General features: G+C 38.0%; 1 protein-coding gene across 3 annotated transcripts in view; it reads left to right on the top strand.

Annotated features, from left to right (window-relative positions):
• The first annotated feature begins 477 nt into the window (after nucleotides 1-477).
• Nucleotides 478-24,307, top strand: part of PHF3 (PHD finger protein 3) — a 105,181-nt gene continuing 81,351 nt past the window's right edge. Inside the window, exons 1-2 of one of the 3 annotated variants that reach the window (XM_082855470.1) lie at nucleotides 478-792; nucleotides 13,148-13,416. In XM_082855470.1, coding sequence (XP_082711596.1) covers nucleotides 13,173-13,416 — 244 coding nt within the window. In that variant the 5' untranslated portion in view covers nucleotides 478-792; nucleotides 13,148-13,172. Of the gene's footprint in view, nucleotides 793-12,729; nucleotides 13,417-24,307 lie in introns of those variants that run through there. The other 2 variants (XM_082855471.1, XM_082855469.1) reach the window with 2 other exon arrangements.

The raw sequence follows: 24,307 nt of genomic DNA, 5'->3' as shown, positions 1-24,307 counted from the left end.
ACATGCCATTGCAAAAGAACTGGAGACCCTCTGAAAGGGCTTGGGGGCCCCTCCGGAGATTCTCTGGCCACACTTGGGAACTGCTGACTTAGATCGGGAACATTTCTTGGAGGAGGCAGCTTGAGTCCTGAACGCAGACCGGCTCGCTAACAGGGGAACGACGAGGGCGAGGCGATTCACGACGGGACTGCGGTGCAAAGCCCGCAGGGATTCGTGGGCAAGGGGCTCAGTCCGCGCCACCCTCGCCCGCCATTCTGGAACACACACTCAATTCGTAAAAAGCACCTAAGGGGGAGCAGATCTGCCCATCAATATCACATTAAGCAGGAAGCTTTAGCGGTTACTACAACCGAGAAAAAGCAACTGTGTGTAGCCATAGCCCTGGCCCGGGCGGTGCCGCGCCCTCGGAAGCCCGGGAGGCTCGCAGCGCGCAGGCGCGGCGCGGCCCCGGAACGGTAAACAGTGCGGTCACGTGACGCGACCCCGCTCCAGCCCCCGCGCCGTCGCCGCACGCCGATGGCTGCGGGGTCTTGCGCCGCCGCAAGGTCCCCACAAGGCGAGCGACCCTCGGGCCCTGGGCGGCGGCGGCTGCAACGAGGATAAGGAGGGCGGCGCGGAAAACGGGACGGCGTGGTCCGCAGTGGCCGCCCAGGCCGTGAGGAAGCAGAGGCTGTGGCAGCGACGCCTGCGTCCTGCGCGTACCCCCTCTCGGCGTAGCCGGCCCCCTCCTCCGCGGCGGCGCGGCCACCATCTTCCTCTCGCTGCCAGTGGTAGCGCTCGTCGGCGGAGCTGGTGAGTTGCGGCGCGGCCGCGGCCGGGCGACGGGCGGCCCTCCCCTCCCCCAACCCCAGCCCCGCGCCTCCGCGGCCTCCCGCCCTCCCGCGGCCGCACTCCGCGCCTTCCTCCCGCGCAGCGGGAAGCAGCGGGAAGGCGCCTCTCGGCTTCTTGCGCGCCGCCCTCGGCCCGCCCGCGCCGCCTCTGCCGCCCGGGACCGTTTGGGCCGCTGTGGCGGGGCCGCCGGGCGGAGGGTCGGGGCCTCGGCCTCCCCGCCGGCTCCGCGCCCGGGCCTCGGGGTGAGTGCGCCGCCGCGCGGGCGCGCAGGCCGGGCGGCACGGCGGGCGCTGCCGGGGAGGCCCAGCCCGCAGGCCCCGACCCGGCCCTTCGGCATCGAGCTTTGGGCCCCGGCCCGGCAGCCGGCTCTGGCCTTGGCCGCGAAGCCGAGCCGGGTGCCCGCTGGTGGGGACGAGGAGTCGGCGCTCCATCCACCCTCCTGCGACCGCGCGCTTTTGTGCTCAGGACCCAAACTGTCGACTCCTTTTGCATAGTTTGAAATGAGAAGCCAGGAATCTGGCCTTCGATAATACGTGTAATTTAATGAGCCACTTGTCGATACGTGGGTGTTCGTGGTGCTAAATAACTGATCACCTGACCCGGGGGGCGGGGAGGAGGGAGAAAGGGAGGGAATGTTGGTACCGCGCACAGTCCAGTGCCCCTTCTTTTCCCCAGCGGTGTATCGCCGGGTCCGATGACTTTTTCCCCATCTTTGAGTTTTTAAATGTTGTTTTTCGAAGACCGTGATTCGAAGTAATTTGAGTGTGTGCTTATTGGTGCTCAGGAATCGTTTGCAGAACATGATCATGAATAGTCATTAATGTAAGTGGCAACAACGACTTACTATCTTCCTAGTCTTGATCTTCATCACATGTAGAGATGCTTAATTTAAAATGAAACGTCGGTAGCTGATCCTTAGCAAATACGAACTTTAGCACGTTATTTTGGGATGGGGGGGTGGAGATACAGTCAGCTACTTAGGGAGTGCTTAGATAGTACATTGTTCTACTTAGTTACTGTTTTGGGTTCTAACTTGTCTTCGCTTTTCTAAACTGGTTGTTTGAGATCTTCCAAAACTGTGTCTCCATTACTCATTCATTACTTACCATTTTTTGATTATTGAATGAAGTGTTTGGGATTGTGAAAATGTTGGTAGATATGTTTCTCTGGTAGAGACACTAGTCAAAGAACCAGGAAATCTTTGCAGCATTCTTGTTTTTGAATTTGTCTCTTCATTCCAGAGCATAAAAGGTGTTGTGTTGTGAAGATTATTGTTTCAGATAGTGATTACTTAACCGTCATTACCACTTGGACCTTTCTTAATTATTATTTTTCCCCAGTTCTCTTTACTGGCCATATATTACGATAATGAATTTTCTCTCCATCAGCATCTTCATCATCACTATTTTAAAATATATACTCCATTTCCCCATGATAGTAACAGAATTTAAGGAAGTACTTTTAATAGCTATCATTGCGCTGATGAAGCCACACACAGTTCAGTCAGTTCCTTAGCAGCAGAAAGACAGACACTCAACTGAAGTGAGCCAGTTGTTAAGTATGCAGAACTACAGCCTTAGAGTTTAAGCTTTATTTGGTAGCTGTATGGGAGATTTGTGAGAAGGATAACACATGAGTTAGTGATGGGACAAGTTTTCCCCTGTTCCGTGCATGTTTTGTAGGTCCGTTTACTGAAGAGCTTGAAAATATAATTTATTATACTGCTTTTGCATACTTTGGGAGGATAGTGAACTTCTTTATCGATCACACTGAATTAGTTATGCATTCTGTGCTGTTGGGATAGACCTCAGATAACTGTCTAGCTTATCCTGTGATATACTCATCTGTTGCATGTTCAGATAAGTCAAATCTATGAGAAGTGGTTTGTGTAAATGTAGGTGAAAAATAGCTTTGGTCCGAAGCAACTTTCAGGATAGAGAAATGGAAAGGAAGTTGTCTTTATATTAATCATTTAAGACCATAATATTAAAATTTGAATTGTATTGAAATCAGGGAAGGTTGATAATTTTTGACATATAATAGCATGCTAATAAAACTTTTTGATAAAAGTTAGTTTTGGGTTACTAAAATATAGATAATGGTTATCTTCCTTGACATGGTAACTTGGTGCTTGCCTTTGTGATACATTTTGCTTTCTTTTTTTTTTTTTTTTTGCGGTACGTGGGCCTCTCACTGTTGTGGCCTCTCCCGTTGCGGAGCACAGTCTCCGGATGCGCAGGCTCAGCGGCCATGGCTCACGGGCCCAGCCACTCTGCGGCATGTGGGATCTTCCCGGACCGGGGCACGAACCCGTATCCCCTGCATGGGCAGGCGGACTCTCAACCACTGCGCCACCAGGGAAGGCCCAGTTTGCTTTCTTAAATGTGCTATTTTTATTATTTTTTTCTTTACACAGATTTCTCACGAAATCTTTTTTACTTAATAATTTTTGTCTGGAGTTAAGATCTTTATTATATTTAATGAAGAAATGAGGTTTATTGATTAGCATTTCAGGTTTGTGGCTTACCACCACACAGTGTCAGGGAGTGCAAAGTTCTTGGAGTGCTGATTTCTAAATATTTTTGTTCATCTACATCTCATCAATTCTTTTGGACACGTGGTTGCTGGATTTCTTTCCTGCAACAGTACAAACAACATTTTTGTTCATCTACATCTCATCAATTCTTTTGGACACGTGGTTGCTGGATTTCTTTCCTACAACAGTACATCTTTCCTGCAACAACAGTACAGCTCTATTTCTTTCTTCTTTGAGCACCCTCTGAGAATCCTGGAGTATCTTTTCAGAAGCATAGACAGTTTATTTTTTAACTACAAAAAATGACTTGGCAAGTAGTTACACATTTCTGATGCTGTTGCATTTTTAAGAACAGTAAAAAAACTTCTCAATGTTGCCCTTTGATTACACAGCGAATGATATTGACAGTATTGATTTGATTCAAAATATTTGAGACCCAGGTGCTGCTTGTACACTCAAGGAACATCATAATCTAGGTTGAGAAACCAGATTCAGACATGAGATGTTAAATCACTGTATTAAGAGTTAAAAGAGGAAGATATTTCAAGAGTTACAAAACACATTGTGTGAGGAATTGCCAAATGTATAGACTGGACAATTATGGCCATGCATCGTGTATTTAATATCGATCATTTTTTAATGGTCGGGATTAAAATTTTTATGATCGTTTGTATAATGGAGAGAGGATGGAGAGAAATAGTTAAGCAAAAACTTCAAAATAGTATCCTGAAGTTTTATCTTTTGGCACAGTCTAACTTTATTAGGAAAACTTTGAATGGCTTAGTAGATTGTACAGAAAAGCTAAAGTTTTAATTCACTCATAATTTGTATGAGATGGCCACATGAAACCATTCTAAAATTGTAGTTTTTGAAAATAAATTGTGAAGTTTGTGGTCGATCACTTCCAAACTGATGTTTGTTCTATATACACTGAGGACAGCCATTTTATTTTTTATATGTAGGGAGTGGCTAAGTGCATATTTCCCAATTTATTTTGGAAGTGGGCATGTCACTTTGTTTCCAGTATTTTGATATGTGTTATGAATGTAGACTGCATAAAGTATAGTAGTTTAGAAGTGCAGGCTCAGGAATCTCACTGCCTGGATTCCAGTTTGGGTATACGGGCATACCTCTTGTATTGTGCTTCGCAGATACTGCGTTTTTTACAAATTGAAGGTTTGTGGCAATCAAGCATGGAGCAAATCTATTGCCGCCGCCCATTTTTTAAACAGCGTTTGCTCACTTTGAGTCTTCTCTGTCACATTTTGGTAATTCTCATAATATTTCAAACTTTTGCATTATTACTATATTTGTTATGGTGTTTTGTGATCGGTGTTGATGTTACTATTGTCATTATTTTGGGCACCACAAATCACAACTCTGTAAGATGGTGAACTTAATTGTAAATGTGTGTGTGTTCTGACTGCTCCACCGACTGGCTGTTCCTCTCTCCCTCCCTCTCCTTGCGCCTCCCTATTCCTTGGGATGCAACAATATTGAAATTAGGCCAATTAATAACTCTACAATGGCCAGTAAGTGTCTAAGTGAAAGGAAGAGTCCGTGTCTCTCACTTTAAATCAAAAGTTAGAAATGATTAAGCTTAGTGAGGAAGGCATGTTGGAAGCCGAGATAGGCCAAAAGCTCGGCCTCTTGTGCCAAACAGCCAAGTTGTGGATGCAAATGAAAAGTTCTTGAAGGAAATTAAACGTGCTATTCCGGTGAACACATGAATGAAGAGAGTGAAACAGCCTTACTGCTGTTACGGAGAAAGTTTTAGTAGTCTGGAAAGAAGATCAAACCAGCCACAACATTCTCTTAACCCAGAGTCTAATCCAGAGCAAGGCCTTATTAACTCTCTTCAGTCTTGTGAAGGCTGAGAGAGGTGGGAAGATACAGAAAGAAAACTTGAAATTAGCAGAGGTTGGTTCATGAGGTCTAAGGAAAGAAGTCATTTCCGTAACATGGAAATGCAAGGTGAAGCAGCAAGTGCTGATGTAGAAGCTGCAGCAAGTTATCCAGAAGATCTGGCTAAGATAATTCATGAGGGTGGCTACCCTAAACAACAGGTTTTCAGTTTAGTCAAAACAGCCTTCTATTGGAAGAAGATGCCATCTAGGATGTTCATAGCTAGAGAGGAGAAGTCAGTGCCTGGTTTCAAAGGACAGGCTGGCTCTCCAGTTAGGGGCTGTTGCAGCTGGTGACTTCAAGTTGAAGCCTGTGCTCATTCACCATTCTGAAAATCCTAGGGCCCTTAAAAATTATGCTGAATCTACTCTGCCTGTGCTCTGTAAATGGAACAAGAAAGCCTGCATGACAGCACATCTCTTTACAACATGGTTTACTGAATATTTTAAGCTCACTGTTGACCTACTGTCAGAAAAAAAGATTCCTTTCAAAATATCACTGCTGACTGACAATGCACCTGGTCACCCAAGAGCCCTGATGGAGGTGGACAGTGGGATGAATGGTTTTCATGCCTGCTCACACAACATCCATTCTGCAGCCCATGGATCAAGGAGTCACTTCAACTTACAAGTTTTATTTTTTAAGAAATACATTTTGTAAGGCTATAGCTGCCATAGATACTGATTCCTCTGAGGGACCTGGGAAGAGTTAGTTGAAAACCTTCTGGAAAGGATTCACCATTCTAGATGCCATTAAGAACATCGTGATTCATGGGAAGAGGTCAGAATATCAAGATACACAGGAGTTTGGAAGAAGTTGATTCCAGTCCTTTGAAGGGTTCAAATCTTCAGTGGCGGAAGTAATTGTAGTTTTGGCAGTAGCAAGAGAACCAGAATTAGGAGTGGAGCCTGAAGATGGGACTGAACTGCTGCAATCTCATGATAAAACTTGAATGGATGAGGAGTTGCTTCTGATGGATGAGCAGAGAAAGTGGTTTCTTGAGAAGAAATCTACTCCTGGTGAAGATGCTGTGAAGATTGTTGAACTGACAGCAAAGGATTTAGATATTGCATAAACTTAATTGATAAAGCAGCTACAGGGTTTGAGAAGACTCCAATTTTGAAAGAAGTACTGCGGTGGGTAGCATGCTATCAGTGTGTCATGCTGTAGAGACATTGTGGAAGGAAGAGTCAGTCATTGCAGCAGACCTCATTGTCTTCTGGTTTCAAGAAATTGCCACAGCTGCGCCAACCTTGAGCAGCCACCACCCTGGTCAGTCAGCGCCACCAGCATCGAGGCAGGACCCTCCACCAGCAAGACGATTACAGCTTGCTGAAGGCTCAGATGATGGTTAGCATTTTTTAGCAATGAAGTATTTTTAACTAAGTTTTATACATTGTTGTTTTAGACATAATGCTATTGCATATTTAATAGACTACAGTATATTGTAAACAGAGCTTTTATATGCGCTGGGAAACCAAAAAATTGGTGTGACTTTCTTTATTGCGTGCAATATTCACTCTGTTGTGGTGGTCTGGAACCGACACTGCAGTATCTTTGAGGTACATCTGTCCTGGGTATGTGACCTACACAATGGTCTGGGCCTCAGTTTGCTCCTCTGCAAAATAGAAGTAATAATTGCACCTACCTCACAGGGTTGTTGTGAGAAACCAATGAGATTCTCATACAGTATAGTTAGCACAGAGCCTGGCACATAGTACATGCTCAGTACATGTTAGCTTGGTCTGTTATCACTTAGGCCATAGTGTTGATGACTTGTACTGTTTCTGTGGTTAATCCAAACTGCTAGAGCCTCTCATAATGACAATAGGGAATGGTTGTAAACTTGGAAGGTAATTTTCTTACTAATAGCTAAGTAATTCTGCTTTTGCCAGTCTCAACTTGTACTCGATAGTTCTTTTTCTAGGTTCTTAGGTCTGCTTTGGTCTTAGTATGGCAGTCATCTTGGATTCTTATGTATTCTTTTTACCTGATAAATTCAGAAACAAAGTTAACGATCCTTGTTTTTTCTTATGTAGTCTTGCTGGTAGATTCTAACCAATGAAACTGGACCAGAATTTGAAATGGGTGTGTAGAGCAGGTGATGAGGTTGCATTGCTTCTAGAATTGTACTTTTTAGAATTGTGTTACACCACATGTCTCAACCATTTAGTGATTTTCCTTGACTTTGTCTTGGAAGGATAACTTATTCATCTTTAACATTGTTATATCATGGTGGTGAAGAACTGACCTTTGTGTCAGTGGATTTGAGTTCTAGCTCTGTCATTTATTCTGTAATATTGGGTGTAACTTTGCTAAGCTTTAGCTTTTCTCTTATAAATTGAGAATAATAATAATAGCTGCTTAATTGTGTGGCTGTGAAGTTTAATGACATTATACATTTTAGTTAGCACGGTGCCTGGCACATAATAAATAGTGAATTTAACTGTGTGAGGAGATAATGCAGGGCGGTGGTAAGTGCATTGACTTTTTTTTTTTTTTTTTGCGGTACGCGGGCCTCTCACTGTTGTGGCCTCTCCCGTTGCGGAGCACAGGCTCCGGACGCGCAGGCTCAGCGACCATGGCTCACGGGCCCAGCCACTCCGCGGCATGTGGGATCTTCCCGGACCGGGGCAGGAACCCGCGTCCCCTGCATCGGCAGGCGGTCTCCCAACCACTACACCACCAGGGAAGCCCTGCATTGACTTCTGAATGAAAATTTTTGCGTTCAGATTTCAGCTCCACCACTTACTATAGCAAGTAATTTAACCTCTCTGATTCCAGTTTTATTTATTTTTGTATAATCAAGATTATAATATAGCATTGTTGTGAGGAATAAATAAATGTAGGGCAGAGTTTCTTAACCTCAGCACTGTTTTTTGGCTGGCTAATTCTTTGTGGTGGGGCTTTCCTAGTGCACTGTAGTATGTTTACTAGATGCCAGTAGCATGCCCTCCAGTTTTGATGACCAAAAATATCTCCATTTTCGAATTAAGCCAGATGTCCTCTGGAGAGGCTTAATCACCTCTGATGCTCTGATGGAGAACTAATGTAAAGCATGTCGACCGTTGCCTGTCCTGAAGTTAGAGCACATTAAGTTTTATATATTATCATTGTTTTAGTAGTGGTACCTTTTTTTTCCCTACTGCTCCTACTACTGCCTGTTAGAAATTTGCTAATCGTGAGCATGCCTGATGAATTGACAGCTTAATTTAATCTATGGTGTAGGGGTCGGAAGGCAACAAGCAGTTCCATTCTCAGTGCCTTTGCATTTAGGTCTTTGCCTGAATAGCTGTTCCCCATTTATGCGTGGATCACTCCCTCATTTCAGGTTTTGGCTCACATGTTGCCCTTATTAGCAAGGCCTTCATTTACTGTCTTTCATAGAATGCTCTCCTTCTCCCATCACTATTACAGTGTTTAATTATTCTTCATAGATTTTATAATCTCCTGATATATATTTGTCCCCCCACCAACATACTCATACACACGCGCACGTGCACCTTCGATAGCTTTAGTGACTTATTGGTAGGCTTATTCTGTGCAGTTTTTTTAAGGAAGATATGATAAAATGCATAGTTTTACTTTCAGGATGTTTTTGAGAAGTTGAGGTAGTCAGTTTTAGTTTGCTCTTAATTTAAAGGGGATTTTGGTAGAAGTGTAATTTTTTTCCCCTGTTGGTGTTTTCTAAATCTTTTTGCATTCTATTCATACACGAAACACTTAGAAAACAATATACCCTGGTTTTATCAGTGTAAATGAAATTTGGCTGCAGTATAATTCTCTGAGTGACAGATGAAGCAAGTGGGAAATACCTCTGGACTCAGATTAAATTTTATTCAGGGTGTTAGTACTGATACTTATTTTTAGTTGTATTCTGAGTCTTTCTAAATGGTCCATTAGGACCAAACTCTGGCATTCATAATTAGCACCTGCTGTTCTTTTGCCTGGAGTAGCCTCTGGACCTTTAGGACCAATCTCACATGTCACCTGCTTAGCCTTTCTTGGCCTCATGGATTTTACCTTCCTCTGTGGTACTGAGAGCCCTTCAGTATGACACTTTCATATTTTGTTGTGATGTTTATATGTTGTATTTGTTCATATGTCCATACTTGATTTTGGGTTATGAGTTCCTTTGTTTTAATTATTAAATTTGTAATGCCAAATGTAAGGACGCATTTAAGTAAAATTTCAGTGTAAAATTTCAGTAAAATATCAGGAATTTGTTTGTTTATTTATTTACTTATTTTTTGGCTGTTTTGCGTGGCCTGTGGGATCTTAGTTCCCCAACCAGGGATTGAACCTGGGCCCTCAGAAGTGAAAGCGCAGAGTCTTAACCACTGGACCGCCAGGAATTTGTTTAAATCAAGCAGTTTGTTTAACAGAGACACTGAATCGTCTCTTAAATTTCTCAATTAGATCGATTATCTTTGTCTGTCTACTTGGCTAGGTATTTCAGGACATTGTATTTTAGGTTAGTGTTCTTTTTTTTTTTTTAAGACCTTATTTTGGAGTAGTTTTAGATATATAGAAAAATTGCAAACATAGTATAGAATTCCCATATACCCTTTATCTAGGTTTCTTGATTGTTACATCTGACATAATACTAATGTCTTTATCAGAACTAGAGGTTAACATTAGTATTAACTAAACTCCAGACTTTATTCTGATTTCACCAGTTTTGTTTTTCCACTACTGTCCTTTTTCTGTTCCATGACCCAAATCAGGATACCACATTGCGTTTAGTAGATTAGTGTGTTCGTGTTAAAGTAAGGTTAATATTTCTACAATTGGCTAACATTTGTTTTACAATTTAGCATGGAGAGTTTTAATTTTATTTTTGATATATTGAGCACTTGATATCTAAAACTGATTTTTTTAAAATAAATGACTGTTTTATATTTCCATTCATTGCACTTTTAAGATAATCTTGCGATATGGCTGTATACTGTGATTTTGGGCATTCTTCCTTTGGAATTGGCTCCAGAGCCTGTTGGAACGACTTATGAAAATTCAGTCTTACCAATTTATAACAATTTCACAGAACAGTTCTGTAGAAATTGTTTTCTTTGGACCGATAAGTTTGGGGTGCTTTATACCATATTTTGTCTTGTAAGATCCCCAGTTGCATTGGCATATTAAAGGTGTCTTCCACAATGGTACCTGGTTAGTGAACACTTTCTGAATAAATTAAAGGTATTAAAGAAACGTAACTTTGTTATACCAGTCTTTCTCAACATTTGACTCTTTTATGCTAATCTGTTTATTTAATCCAGGGCAACACACTTTATATAAGTCATACTAGTTTTGGCGGAAAAAAACCCACCCCATACTGGAAAATTAGGTTCACCCATCTTATTTACAGTGTGCTTTACTTTTTTTTAAAAAAAATTGATCTTTAAAGACTAAATATTGTCTGCTATTGAGATTAAAAAATATGCCACAGGCTCTGAAGGCACGTTTTAGTAAAAGAGTTTAGTAAAATATTCACTAATAGTATCATTGAAAAAACAATATATTGCTCATTTAGATCACCCTTTAGAATGGGCTGGTTTTCGGTATAGCTAGGTGATTTTGAGCCGTGTTAACTGTACCTTCTGAATATTGTGAATGTCCCCACCACTTAAATGTACACAGGCAGAAGTTGGTGCAACAGAAAGACTAACCTCAGGTGAAGTTTGTAGAATTTCCCAGACTTGTGTTGCTATGGGAATGAGTGTGTTGTCAGTAGATTCAGCATATTGTTTTTATAAGGAAAGTCAACCATTTGTTTCTAGAGCTGGAATTGCCTTTTTTTCTTTGTTTCATCTGGGATGCAACTCTGAAGAGGAGGTTGTTTCGGCTTGTGGTAAACTTTGGATTCCAGCATATTCAGATAAACAAATTTGTTGATAGTTCTAGCTGATTAATTTTGTAATTAATATTTAGTGATGTTTTTGTAAGTTATTTTTAATTACCAGAAATTTATTATACTAAAATTTCTTTGGAACCTAAAAATGTATTAGTGGAAGTATTGGTGATATATGATAATTGAGCCTTTCTTAGGTACTGAGATCACATAGTTTCAGGGAATTAAAACTTTTCCTGACTTTTCATCACCATTGTAGCTCACAGTTTTCTCTAAATGTTATAAAGAATGCATGTAAGCTAATCAGCCAATCAAACAGTTAACATTTTATTTCGGTGCTTTATTAATATTTCAATATAAATAAGTTGCAAAATTTGAGAAGAGATACTGAAATCCTATATTTAGCAGAGGATTAACTTTTGTGAGAATGAGGAAATTTTCTTTCCTTTTCTTTAAATTTTAAATTGAGTTACAGTGAACTGCATCCATTTAAAATGAACGGATTGGTGAATTTTGGTGGGTATATACACTCGTAAAACCACTACCACAATCCAGATTTAGGACATTTTCATCATCTTGCAAAATATATTCCTGTTCCTTTGCAGTCAGTTCCCTCTCTTATCCAAGGTCCCAGGCAACTACTGATTTGTTGGAAAATGTTTTTAAAGAAGAACCTTTAATGAGTCAAATCTAGTCAATTTCTAGCTTTGTAGCTCAGTGTTTAAGGGTAGAGTTACCACCTTGGGCTATGTAGCCTTGAAACCTGGGTTTGAATCTTTGGCTCTGTTTTGTGACTTTGGGGAAGACTATTTAAATGCATTTTGTCTACAAAAACTATTTAAACTAAAAAACTATTTAAACTATTTAAATGCATTTTGTCTACAAAACAAGGATAGTAATAGAGTGTATTATTATCACTGGGCATAAATGAATTAAAAATGTAGGTAAAATGTTCAGCAGCTTATAATATATACCTGGTAAATCGTATAATATTTTTGAACTTCGTATTCTCTCATTTTTATAGGGGAAAGAATTCAAGGACAGTTTGAGGAAATTTTGGTAGATTTGGAGCTAAGAATTTTGGAATCCAAGAAGTTCTGGGTTAATTAGTGGAATTTTCTAGCTAACTGAATATTACTAGATTTTATTTAGTTGACTCTTGCCCACCACCCAAAATACATTGGTTCAGTATTCTCTGAAACCAGCTTTTGATAATCGAGGCTCTTCCGGAGCATGAAGTGACCTTTTCTGAGCAATGCCTGGAGTGTAGGTATAGTTCAAATAGGAGATCAGCTCCATATCTTTATAAACAGCACATAACTCACTAAAATAAATTTAAGTCTCTGATATATTGGTTTGTCATTTATCTCATTTTATCTTAAAAGGGGTTCCCCCCCACAATGTGTGTATGTGCACGTCTGTGCCTGCGTGTATGTAGTTTTTTGAGTTTTGATTTGTTGGGTTTAGTTAATAGTTTCTTTCCATTTTTTCTCTTTACTCCTACAAAAAAACCTTTTTGTCTTTCTTTAAATAATTTAAATGCATTGTAAATAAGACAAGGCTATTTTACACTTTTAATAGGTATGGGACAATAATTTAAATGATTTGGTTTTAGCTCTTTTATATGGATTTTTATTAATAAGCAGTGTCTGAGTCTTAATTTATGAAAAGATTATGGTTAAAAACATATGGTTTTTATGGTTTAAGCCATGTAATTCTTTCAAATGTGTCAAATTAATGGACTATATATACATAGTTTTTTTTTTCCCCTAAAAAAGTGAATTAAGTAAACATTTAATAGGATCTCTGGTAAAATGAAATTTTACATGCATGATGAAGAAACATTGTGTAGCAAAGATTCATACTACATGTCCAAATGTATATTCTAAAAGCAGTGAGGATTTTTTTTAAACCATTCAGAAATACCAAAGTGTGTTCTAGACTCAAAACTATTAAAATAATTTGGTTTTAGGTGATAATCAATTGATAGCTTTATTTCTTATGGTATTTTTTTTGTCTTTCTATAGGGCTGAAAGACACACAGAAGTCTTCATGGATATAGTTGATACATTTAATCATTTAATTCCTACTGAACACTTAGATGATGCCCTATTTCTAGGATCCAACCTGGAGAATGAAGTCTGTGAGGATTTTAGTACAAGTCAAAATGTCTTAGAGGACTCGCTGAAGAACATGCTCAGCGATAAGGATCCTATGCTAGGATCTGCAAGTAACCAGTTCTGTTTGCCTGTTTTGGATAGCAATGATCCCAATTTCCAGATGCCTTGTTCAACAGGTAATTCTTACTTTTTTTTTTTTTTTTTTTTAGTCTGCAATTTAAAGTAAAGATTTTTTTTTTTAGATGAGGGTAGTGCATTTAGGGTTCTTTTCTTTGAATTTAGAGCTCCTTTTCTAGGCATCACAATGAGAATTTAAAATTTAAATTTTCTTCTAAGGAATGTGGAATTATCTTCAAGGATATTGTGGATATAGATAGGGTTACCATATAATTTGTCATCTAGAATGGGATGCTTTTTTGAGAATCATAGGGGGTGCTGTTAATAATTACATCATGACAACAGGTCATGATTGGGACTCTCTAGCAAATAGGGATTGCCTTGCCAGTGGGGACATGATGTCATCCCAGGCCTATTGGAGTCAAGGGGAATGGCTGAATTGACCTTTTTCAGTGCCCCTCCCTGCCCTTCAAATTTAATACTTTGTGTGCTCCCCTTTCAGATCTTTTAGTATTTTGTATTTGTATTTCAAAACCAGAGAAAGAACTGTAGACCTTTGCTGTCCAGCATAGCAACCACTAGCCACTTATAACTGTTGGCCTAATTGGAGATGAAATGAGTCTGGTCCTAATTGGAGATGTGCTCTAAAATGCACATTTGATTTCATTGTGAAAAAGAGATTGTAAAATATTTCATCAAGTTTTAAAAATGTAGATTACACATTGAGGTGATATTTTTAATAGGTTAAATAAAATATTGTATTAAAATTAATTTCACCTGTTTTTACCCTTTTTTTTTAAAAGTGGCTCCTTGAACATTTAAAATTACTTATGTGGCTTGCATTATATTTCCATTGGACAGCACTGCTTTAGGATCTATAGTTGAAGTAACTGAAAGACAGTAGCTTTCAGAGGATAATAACTTTCTGTAGGGCTAATCAAATTCTTAATAAGAGATTACTTCAGAGATACATTAATATGTGGAAAAAATATGTAGGTGTTCCTTTATAAAGCAAAGAAAATATTACAACAAACTTTGGAGCAATTAGCTATTCTGTAAGCTAAAATTAGACGAAGGAAAATCAGCTTCACACGGAGAAGCTAGGCTTTTTTCCCCCCTCTCCGTTCCCTAGAGTAGTTCAGGTTTACGTGGTGGTGTTCAGTTTTTCAATAACTCTAGACTTTTTCTGCAGTACAGTTTTTCAGTATTTTTCATTTCCTTTTAATATTTTCTGCGTAATATTTTGATATAATAATAAAGTCTGGTTTAGGTGGCCTGCTATTCATCAGATTTGTCAGATTTCTCTGCCTGAAGACTCAACACTTTGGCTTCTAGGAATATTTTCATTTTAACAACTCCTTAATACTGAAGTCTTTTGAATTGTTTGTTAATAATGGTATATCGCTGAATTATATACATTGTGTTGTGTTATCTCATAGGTTTACATTGTTTTTGTTGTTGTATTCTTAAATGTTTTAAAGCTTTTAAAATTTTGTTTTATGTTTGCACTGTTCCTGTGTCAGTACAATATATCTAATTATTGTGAAGCACTTTTGACACTGGTTATATGCACAAAGTTTCACAGTTTAGTCTAAATTCAGGAAGAACGTTTATTGAATACATATGTGCTTATTACTAGAAATACAGTAACCGTTTCAGGGATGTTATATTGGGCCTGGAACTGGCAAATGTATCATCCTTTTAGACTTTGTTATAAAATTACAGCCCCTTACAAATACTGGTATTCTTACTTGCAGTCTTTTATTTTTAATTTCTGTCGATGTGAAAAGTTTTTTTTTCATATGAAAAGTCTCTTTGGTTGAACATATCTTTTGCTAATAGAAGACTTAGAACATCTTTATTGAAGTACTTAAATTTTTTTGAGGTCTGATTAATACTGTGTATGATTTCATTGTAAACTATTTTATTTAAGAATCTGTAAGTAGAAATATTTTCTCAATTTTCCTATTTTAAATTTGTTTGCTACAATTTATTTATTTTGGTTTTAAAATAGAACTATTTGTGTTAATATATATGATATATATCTATACGCTTTTAAGATATGTAAGGGAATATGTGGGGGGAACTTAAAATTGTAAAGCTCTTTATAGGATTGCTTAGATCTCATTGCGCCATCAGGCAGGGGATTTATTTTGATTGTTTCAAAGTTCCTTTTGCCCTTTGGGATATTTGGTTTGGTAAAAGGCCAGTATATTTTCTAATGATAGCAAACTGGAAAACATTAAAATTAAAAAAAAATTGTTTTGAAATAGAAATTCTGTTGTAAACTATTTAGTGAAAACCATACATGGACACCTTCTGTAAGTTTCAGCTATTCACAAACTGCTTCAACTTTTTGCTATAAAATAAAAATGACATAGTTCTTACCCAGATGTTTGTACCTGGTTCTATACGTTTTTACTACTTGTCTTGACTGAAGCATAGCAGGGAAATGGCTCTATCAGTATTCCTCAGGCCATTGAAAGCTATAGATTATGGTTATTTTGTAACCTTGGTCTTAACAGTGCGAAAGGTAGCAAACAATAACCGCTGTTTTGTTCTCTAGTCTTTTGATGTAGGTTGGTTTGCTGTAGTTGTTAAAGACCAGTTGTTGAATGTCTTGCATTATATTTCAGCTGTCTCCAGAAATCATAGAGAAGCTTTAACAATTATAAAAATAGGAAAGAAAATGATAGATCACTTCTAGTGCTCTGCAGGTGCACAAAAGTTAGGATGCTTACTTACTGTTTCATTTTGAGAGACAGTAAGTAGATTTCTGATCCTCTTTTTGAATGCTTTTGACTCCATAAAGTATTTTTTTATGTAAATGCAGTGTTTGCATATGGTTTTTAGATTTACCCAGCAATGCATTTTATTTTTTAAATTTGTTATTTATTTATTTTTTAAAATATCCTTATTGGAGTATAATGGCTTTACAATGTTGTGTTAGTTTCTGCTGAACAACAAAGTGAATCAGCTATATGTATACATATATCCCAATATCCCCTCCCTCTTGAGCCTCCCTCCCACCCTCCCTATCCCACCCCTCTAGGTCATCGTGAAGCATAGAGCTGATCTCCGTGTGCTATGCAACAGCTGCCCACTAGCCATCCATTTTACGTTTGGTACTGTATATATGTCAATGGTACTCTCTCACTTCAACCCAGCTTCCCCTTCCCCCACCGTGTCCTCAAGTCCGTTCTTTACGTCTGCATATTTATTCCTGTGCTGCCACTAGGTTCATCAGTACCGTTTTTTTTTAGATTCCATATATATGTGTTAGCATATAGTATTTGTTTTTCTCTTTCTGACTTACTTCACTCTGTATGACAGACTCTGGATCCATCCACCTCATTACAAATAACTCAATTTTGTTCCTTTTTATGGCTGAGTAATATTCCATTGTATATATGTGCCACATCTTCTTTATCCATTCATCTGTCGATGGACATTTAGGTCGCTTCCATGTCCTGGCTATTGTAAATAGAGCTGCAGTAAACACTGTGGTGCATGTCTCTTTTTGAATTATGATTTTGTCAGGGTATATGCCCAGTAGTGGGATTGCTGGGTCGTACGGTAGTACTATTTTTAGTTTTTTAAGGAATCTCTGTACTGTTCTCCATAGTGGCTGTATCAATTTACATTCGTACCAACAGTGCAGGAGGGTTCCCTTTTCTCCACACCGTCTCCAGCATTTATTGTTTGTAGATTTTTTGATGATGGCCATTGTGACCGGTGTGAGGTGATACCTCATTGTGGTTTTGATTTGCATTTCTCTAATGATTAGTGATGTTGAGCATCTTTTCATGTATTTGTTGACAGTCTGTATATCTCCTATGGAGAAATGTCTATATAGGTCTTCTGCCCATTTTTGGATTGAGTTGTTTGTTTTTTTTTTGATATTGACCTGCATGAGCTGCTTGTGTATTTTGGAGATTAATCCTTTGTCAGTTGCTTCATTTGCCAGTATTTTCACCCATTCTGAGTGTTGTCTTTTTGTCTTGTTTATGGTTTCCTTTGCTATGCAAAAGCTTTTAAGTTTCATTACGTCCCATTTGTGTATTTTTGATTTTATTTCCATTACTCTAGGAGGTGGGTCAGAAAGGATCTTGTTATTTATGTCACAGAGTGTTTTGCCTATGTTTTCCTCTATGAGTTTTATAGTGTCTGGCCTTACATTTAGGTCTTTAATCCATTTTTAGTTTATTTTTGTGTATGGTGTTAGGAAGTGTTATAATTTCACTCTTTTACATATAGCTGTCCAGTTTTCCCAGCACCACTTACTGAAGAGGCTGTCTTTTCTCCACTGTGTATTCTTGCCTCTTTTATCAAAGATAAGGTGACCATATGTGCTTGGGTTTATCTCTGGGCTTTCTATCCTGTTCCATTGATCTATATTTCTGTTTTTGTGCCACTACCCTACTGTCTTGATTATTGTAGTATAGTCTGAAGTCAGGGAGCCTGATTCCTCCAGCTCCGTTTTTCCTTTCTCAAGATTTCTTTAGCTATTCGGGATGTTTTGTTTTTCCATACAAGTTGTAAAATAGTTTTCTCTAGTTCTGTGAAAAATGCCATTGGTAATTTGATAGGGATTGCATTGAATATGTAGGTTGCTTTGGGTATAGTCATTTTCACAGTGTTGAGTCTTCCAGTCCAAAAACATGGTATATCTCTCCATCTGTTTGTATCATGTTTAATTTCTTTCATCAGTGTCTTACAGCTTTCTGCACACAGGTGTTTTGTCTCCTTAGGTAGGTTTATTCCTAGGTATTTTATTCTTTTTGTTGCAGTGGTAAATGGGAGTGTTTCCTTAATTTCTCTTTCAGATTTTTCATCATTAGTGTATAGGAATACAAGAGATTTCTGTGTATTAATTTAGTATCCTGCTACTTTACTAAATTCATTGATTAGCTCTAGCAGTTTTCTGGTGGCATCTTTAGGATTTTCTATGTATAGTATGTCATCTGCAAACAGTGACAGTTCTTCTTCTTTTCCGATTTGGATTCCTTTTATTTATTTTTCCTCTCTGATTGACGTGGCTAAAGCTTCCAAAACTATGTTGAATAATAGTGGTGAGAGTGGGCAACCTTGTCTTGTTTCTGATCTTAGAGGAAATGCTTTCAGTTTTCCACCATTGAGAATGAGGCTGTGGGTTGGTCACATGTGGCCTTTAGTATGTTGAGGTATGTTCTCTCTGTGCCCACTTTCTGGAGAGTTTTTATCATACATGTTACCCAGTAATACATTAAAAAAAAACAATTCCAGTAAGTGAGGAAATTCATTAAGTGTTTGGGCAGTGTTTGATCTTGATCAAACCAATTATTTGTATTCTTAAAAATTCCTGTTATCCTTAAAATAAAACTAATATTTTCCCAAGTAATAGGTTCAAGATACTGACTATATTGGTTATATACTATGTGAGGAATGTATTAAAAATCATTGAAGTGGTGTTTGAAAAACTGGCATTATCAGTGTCATAAAGAAATGTTAATTTTTTCTTACTTTACAAACAAATGTATGCCCCTTTTATGTAGACAGCTATGATTCATAAGTGTGAAACAAACCTTGTATTTATGAACCATTTCTTTACATGGTATATTGAGTAGAAATGTTCAGTGGCTGTAATTTGGTTTATTTCTTTAAGACCAGGAAGATGGGCACACTGTAGATAATATGGATATTCAGAGCAGCCTGTCATTTATGTAGTGCTTGTAGCTACTACATCCTTCAGTGAAACCAAGATGTCCTTTCCAGGCTATATCATGGCTTACAAAACCATCATTCACTAAATTAAAAAAAAAAAAATCCCTCCTGTAGCATGATTTTTGGAGATTAAAAACATCAGTCAGTGAATTCAGTATCTTACATATTTGTTAAGAGTTGATTCATATTGTGTATTTAAGTGTTTTTTCAGTTGTATAGAAATTCATATTGTTTAGTTTTCTCAATTGTAAATTTCTGCTAGCATGCATATGTGATAGTTATTTCCTATCAAGAATGCCATTGATAATATATAACATCAAGTAGCATTGTTTAATAAGAATTTAAGCTTGTGCTGCCTTTCTTCTAAGCAAAGTATTGTTAATACATGTTAAGACTGGTTTTACAAGTTTTTTAGCAGTAGCGTGATTTGGTCCTTTTTTTAGCACACAGATTTTTAACTTAATCATAGCTCTGTAGTTTGGGGCTTCTTCATCATTAGAGGCAGAATTCATCTGTGTAATATTTTAAAAATTATGGTACTTGTTCTGAAAAGATGATTGTTGTCCTTTTGCATCATTGAGATTTATTTAAAAGGTATTTATAAGTTTTCATGGCTTCGTGCTTCTCTTGGACAACATTTCAAATCAGAACATTGAACTAAACACGGTGGACCCCTGGTCCAATAAAATTCAGTTGTCAGATATTAATTATTGTTTTCCTTATTTGTACTTTATTTGTGGGGGCAGCAAACTCTTTGTGCAAATTTATTGCACCTGTCGATCCAAGTATACATATACATTTATTATGCATTTCCACTGGGGTCTTTTTTTCACTGTTTTTATTACTCTGAGTAGTATTTATGGATTTTTTTTAAACTTATGTGCCTAATGAACATCTTTTTGCCGTTGATCTTATTTTTGAGAGTTGCATTTGAACAAGAAGATACAGATTTAGTACATGTAAAGTAGTCATGCAAATGAGATGAACATATATTGGTTAAGATAAAGCATGTGCTCTTCAGTTGAATGTTAGTGGCGAGTAACTGATTAGCCTAGTAAGAACATTCATAGTCTTTAAGAATAGAACTTTATTTCTGTAAGATTGATCATTAATATTATATATTTTGAGTTATACTTAGAGGGGTTTTGGTGAAAGTGGGTGTGTATAGAAGAGAGCAACCAGAAAAGAGAGGCAAAAACACCTTGTAGAATTAGCAGAGAAGAGAAAATGCTGCGAAGTGGAAAGAGTAGGACATGACAGCAGCCATAGATCCTTGAAAGTTTGTCTCATTGATAAGAGATTTGACTTCTTTTATGGATAGTGGGAAAGAGGTAGATCCAGTAGGTTGCAGTTAGAGGAAGACAGAGTTTAATTGGCTAAAAGGAAGAACTTGGGGTTCCCTCAAATAGAGTAATAGGTTCCCAGGGGACGTGGCATTTACACTTTTGCTGGGTATGACCACCCTGACCAAGGTGTTGTATTTCATTGGGGATTCATGTCTCATGTAGTTTATGTTAGGTGACTTCTTATGGTCAGTGCCCTCCTAGAGTCCTCTGTCATTGCGTGTTCTAACGTAAAGTGTCTCTGTTTTCTTTGTTAGAAATTAGATTGTTTGCTTTAATTCTAAATCTCATTTGTAGGCTTAATGTATTTCAGTGCTTCTTTAAATTATTTGAAATATGACTTTAAAAGCATAGTAATAACTACATTTATGTAAGCAACTTTCATTGCTCTTAATTCACTCTGTTCCATCTTATTTCTTCTGCTCTCTCTATGTTCAATTTAGACATTTTAAATAGATGTCAATTTTTCTCAAACAGGTAGTTTTCATTAATCACTGCTACAAGTGGTCCTTACTACCAAAATAACAGAATTGAACTCAGAGATAAAACAAATAAGCCCTTTAATACCAACACTAAATATCACTTTCTAAATTCAGAAAATGCAGAGAGAGGGAATTTTTGGCTAGTTTTCCAGTTTATGGTTTTAGTTTGTATATTTTGTGGCCTTTCTCTGTTTTACCTCTATTTGATTCAGTTGACTTTTGCTTTCCTTAGCTTGATATAATATAAAGCAGAACACATTTTAATTTTACTTTGCATTGACTGAGCATTTAATTTTCTGTCTTTTAAATTAAAAATGTGGAATAAAATTAATCATGTCTTCATCACTATGCCCCTAATATTTTTCCGTTTCTTCCTTTCACCTGTTACTTACAGTTCACTCTGTATTACTATTTTTTAGCTTGCATTTCTGTGCTGTTGTATAGCAGGCCTCTTTATCCACAGTCTTGGGCATGCTTCTGGAGTTATTCAGTCTTCCTGCCTCCCAGCGCCCTCTGTCGCTGTCCTGTCCCTATCTGGGTTTGCTGTTCTCCAGGCCTGTCGTATGTCTGTCGTCCCTAATGTCGCTGCCCTCCTTGAGTGGAGCTGTTGTCTTCCTGGATTTCATCTCCCTCTCTTTCTCTATGCCCTCTTAATGACATTCTTAGTACCTTTCTAATATTATTACACTTGACTAATAATTTGCCTTTATAGAGAAAAGAATTGATTATCACCTTTTCTTAAAGTTTTGTGTCTGATATTGCTGATGGGTTGGTTGCCTGGGTTTGTATAAGGCTTGTTGCTTTGTCAGGTGGCCTTTTCTGCACCCCCACTTTAGGATCTTCTTATCTTTTGGTGTTTAGTCTTTGACTTATTGTTGCTGGCACTTGGTGGGCCTTTTCATTTTGGAGAGTGATCAGTTCTGGGAAATTTTCTGTGTTTTCTCTGCAAACTCCTAGGAGATGTTGGCCCTTCTGGATTAATTGCCCATGTTTCATGTCTCTTTCTTGCATCTTTACCATCATTTTGCTCAATGTCTTTTTAGAGATTCACTGCCATATTTTCCATCTCTTTGAATATTTAATTTTGAGAGTCACTATTTCTAAGAAGTCTTCTGTTCTCTTTATTCATACCATTTTAAAATAGTGTTCTGTGTCATAAATATATGTAAGAGTTTCTTTATAGTCTGAATTCATTTTCCTATTTGTTTATTTTGATGTTTCCCATAGTGTTGCAACCTTTCCCCAAATGATTATTTTTGGTTACTTGTTTAAAATGGGAGGAGATAGGAAGTTTTAAGTTTTGCCTTCACATACATGAGTACTCTTAAGATCAAGGCTCTAGAAAAATTAGGATAAGTTTTCTTTCTTTTTTGTAAGTTCTTTTAAAAGAACAAAGGAGATAGTAGGTATTCAGTAAATTTTTTAACTGAAAAAAAAAAGTAAAAGGAAAAGAATACAAGGAACAGAAAGAAGTAGGGTAGTGGGACCAAAGGTTAAGATAGTAAATAAAATGCTGTCTGCAGGTGGGGTACAATTTTGGCTCTCAGATTTCTAGCAGTTGTGGAAGAGGAAAACAGGTAAAAACAAATCTGGTGCCCAGGAAAAGGAAGACTATTTCTGATACTAAAACTAGTAAGACATTTTATCCACAGTTTTATTGTGATGTGATATAATAAAAGATAATCCTTAACTACATACTTTCAATGAACATAGGGCTTTTTCTTATGATATCTCTCATTATGTATCCCAGTATAAGCAGTATTACAGGAACTAATATAATGAATGGTCTGACCCAGTCCCCTGTTAGATATTAGGTTATTTTTCAAACAACTCGCCTTTGATATCATTTTTTAACACCAGATTTCTAAATATATTGAGAAATATAATGTTCTGTCTGAGAACTGTTGGGAATGCAATTATCGCCCCCCCCCCTTTTTTTTTGCCAGCTAAGTGCATAGACAAGCTTTATAAACAAACAGGGCTGTGGTGGGATATGAAAATTTAAAGGCACTGATGGGGGTATCTGGGTGAATAGGAGGGTGCTCTGCCCTCCCTGGGTAGAGCAAAGATTTTTCTCAGAAAATGATTTTGGGACCCTCTGTAATGCATGAATAGGCAGGAGAAGCCTAATTTCAGACATAAATGAAGATCATTCTGGCATAGGTAACTTTTGTTTTATAGCCGTGGTTAAAGTGGCAACTTGTTGAATAAAATTCATAGATTTCTATCCCCTTTAGTTCCAACTGATTATTCTTGCAGTTTTCTTCCAGTCATGGCAGGACTGCAGAATCCCTTGTTGCCATTTTCACCATAATCATTGCCTAGATTGTTTTAGAACTCTTTAGGCCTGTACTTCTACCCCTTGTACTTTTCTCTCTTCATATTTATTTTGTTTGCTTTAGTTGAGAATGTTCTGAAAAGATTTCTGAACTGGAGCTACTGTTGTTGGTACTGCCTTCTGTGGTCTCTACTTCCCTAAAATACCTTCTTTCTCTAATTTTGATCTTTTATTATAGACTTTTGATTATGTCTCTAAGTCCATCTTGAATGATAAATCAGTTACTCAATGTGTAATTACATAGCAAATAGGTAAATTGTCATGGGATGATTGATTAGAAGTTTACTAAAACAGAGGAATCCAAAATGATGACATTGTTCCAAACACAATTGATTTTATTCCTTTTGTCTGGTAAAGATATTTTCCTGTAACCAATTTAAGATTAGGATGAGAGCATTTTACTGCTTGGTTTGTACAACTCCAGTGAGTACCAATCAGAGAATACAGTGTGAATCATGCCCCCTTGAGTGGATACAGCCTAGGATAGTTTAAGGGAATGCACATTAATTTATTTTTACATATTTTAGATTTTTTAAAAAAAATTATTTATTTGGCTGTGTTGGGTCTTCGTTGCTGTGCGTGGGCTTTCTCTAGTTGCAGCGAGTGGGAGCTACTCTTCGTTGCGGTGTGCGGGCTTCTCATTCTGGTGTCTTCTCTTGTGAAGCATGGGCTCCAGGCGCGCGGGCTTAAGTAGTTGCAGCGCGTGGGCTCAGTAGTTGTGGCTTGTGGGCTTTAGAGCGCAGGCCCAGTAGTTGTGGCGCACGGGCTTAGTTGCTCCGCGGCATGTGGGATCTTCCTTGACTAGGGCTCGAACCTGTGTCCCCTGCATTGGCAGGCGGATTCTTAACCACTGCGCCACCAGGGAAGCCCCTATTTTTAGATATTTTAATTTAAAATGATGTCTGATAATTATTTGATTACATTGTGGTGATTTAAATAGTTTTAAGTTTTCTTAAATAGGAGAAATAGCACATCTGACAAATCTCACTGTAAGACCACTGGTTTGGAACCCTAGTCTAAAACTTGATTTCTCTCTGTGATTATTGGACTGCTACCTCCTGGTGATGGTGTACTCTAATTGCAA

This window comes from Leucopleurus acutus (genome assembly GCF_964270905.1).
Source record: "Leucopleurus acutus genome assembly, chromosome: 15".
In the NCBI taxonomy this organism is placed as follows: Eukaryota; Metazoa; Chordata; class Mammalia; order Artiodactyla; family Delphinidae; genus Leucopleurus; species Leucopleurus acutus.
This window is presented reverse-complemented; position numbering and strand designations above follow the sequence as displayed.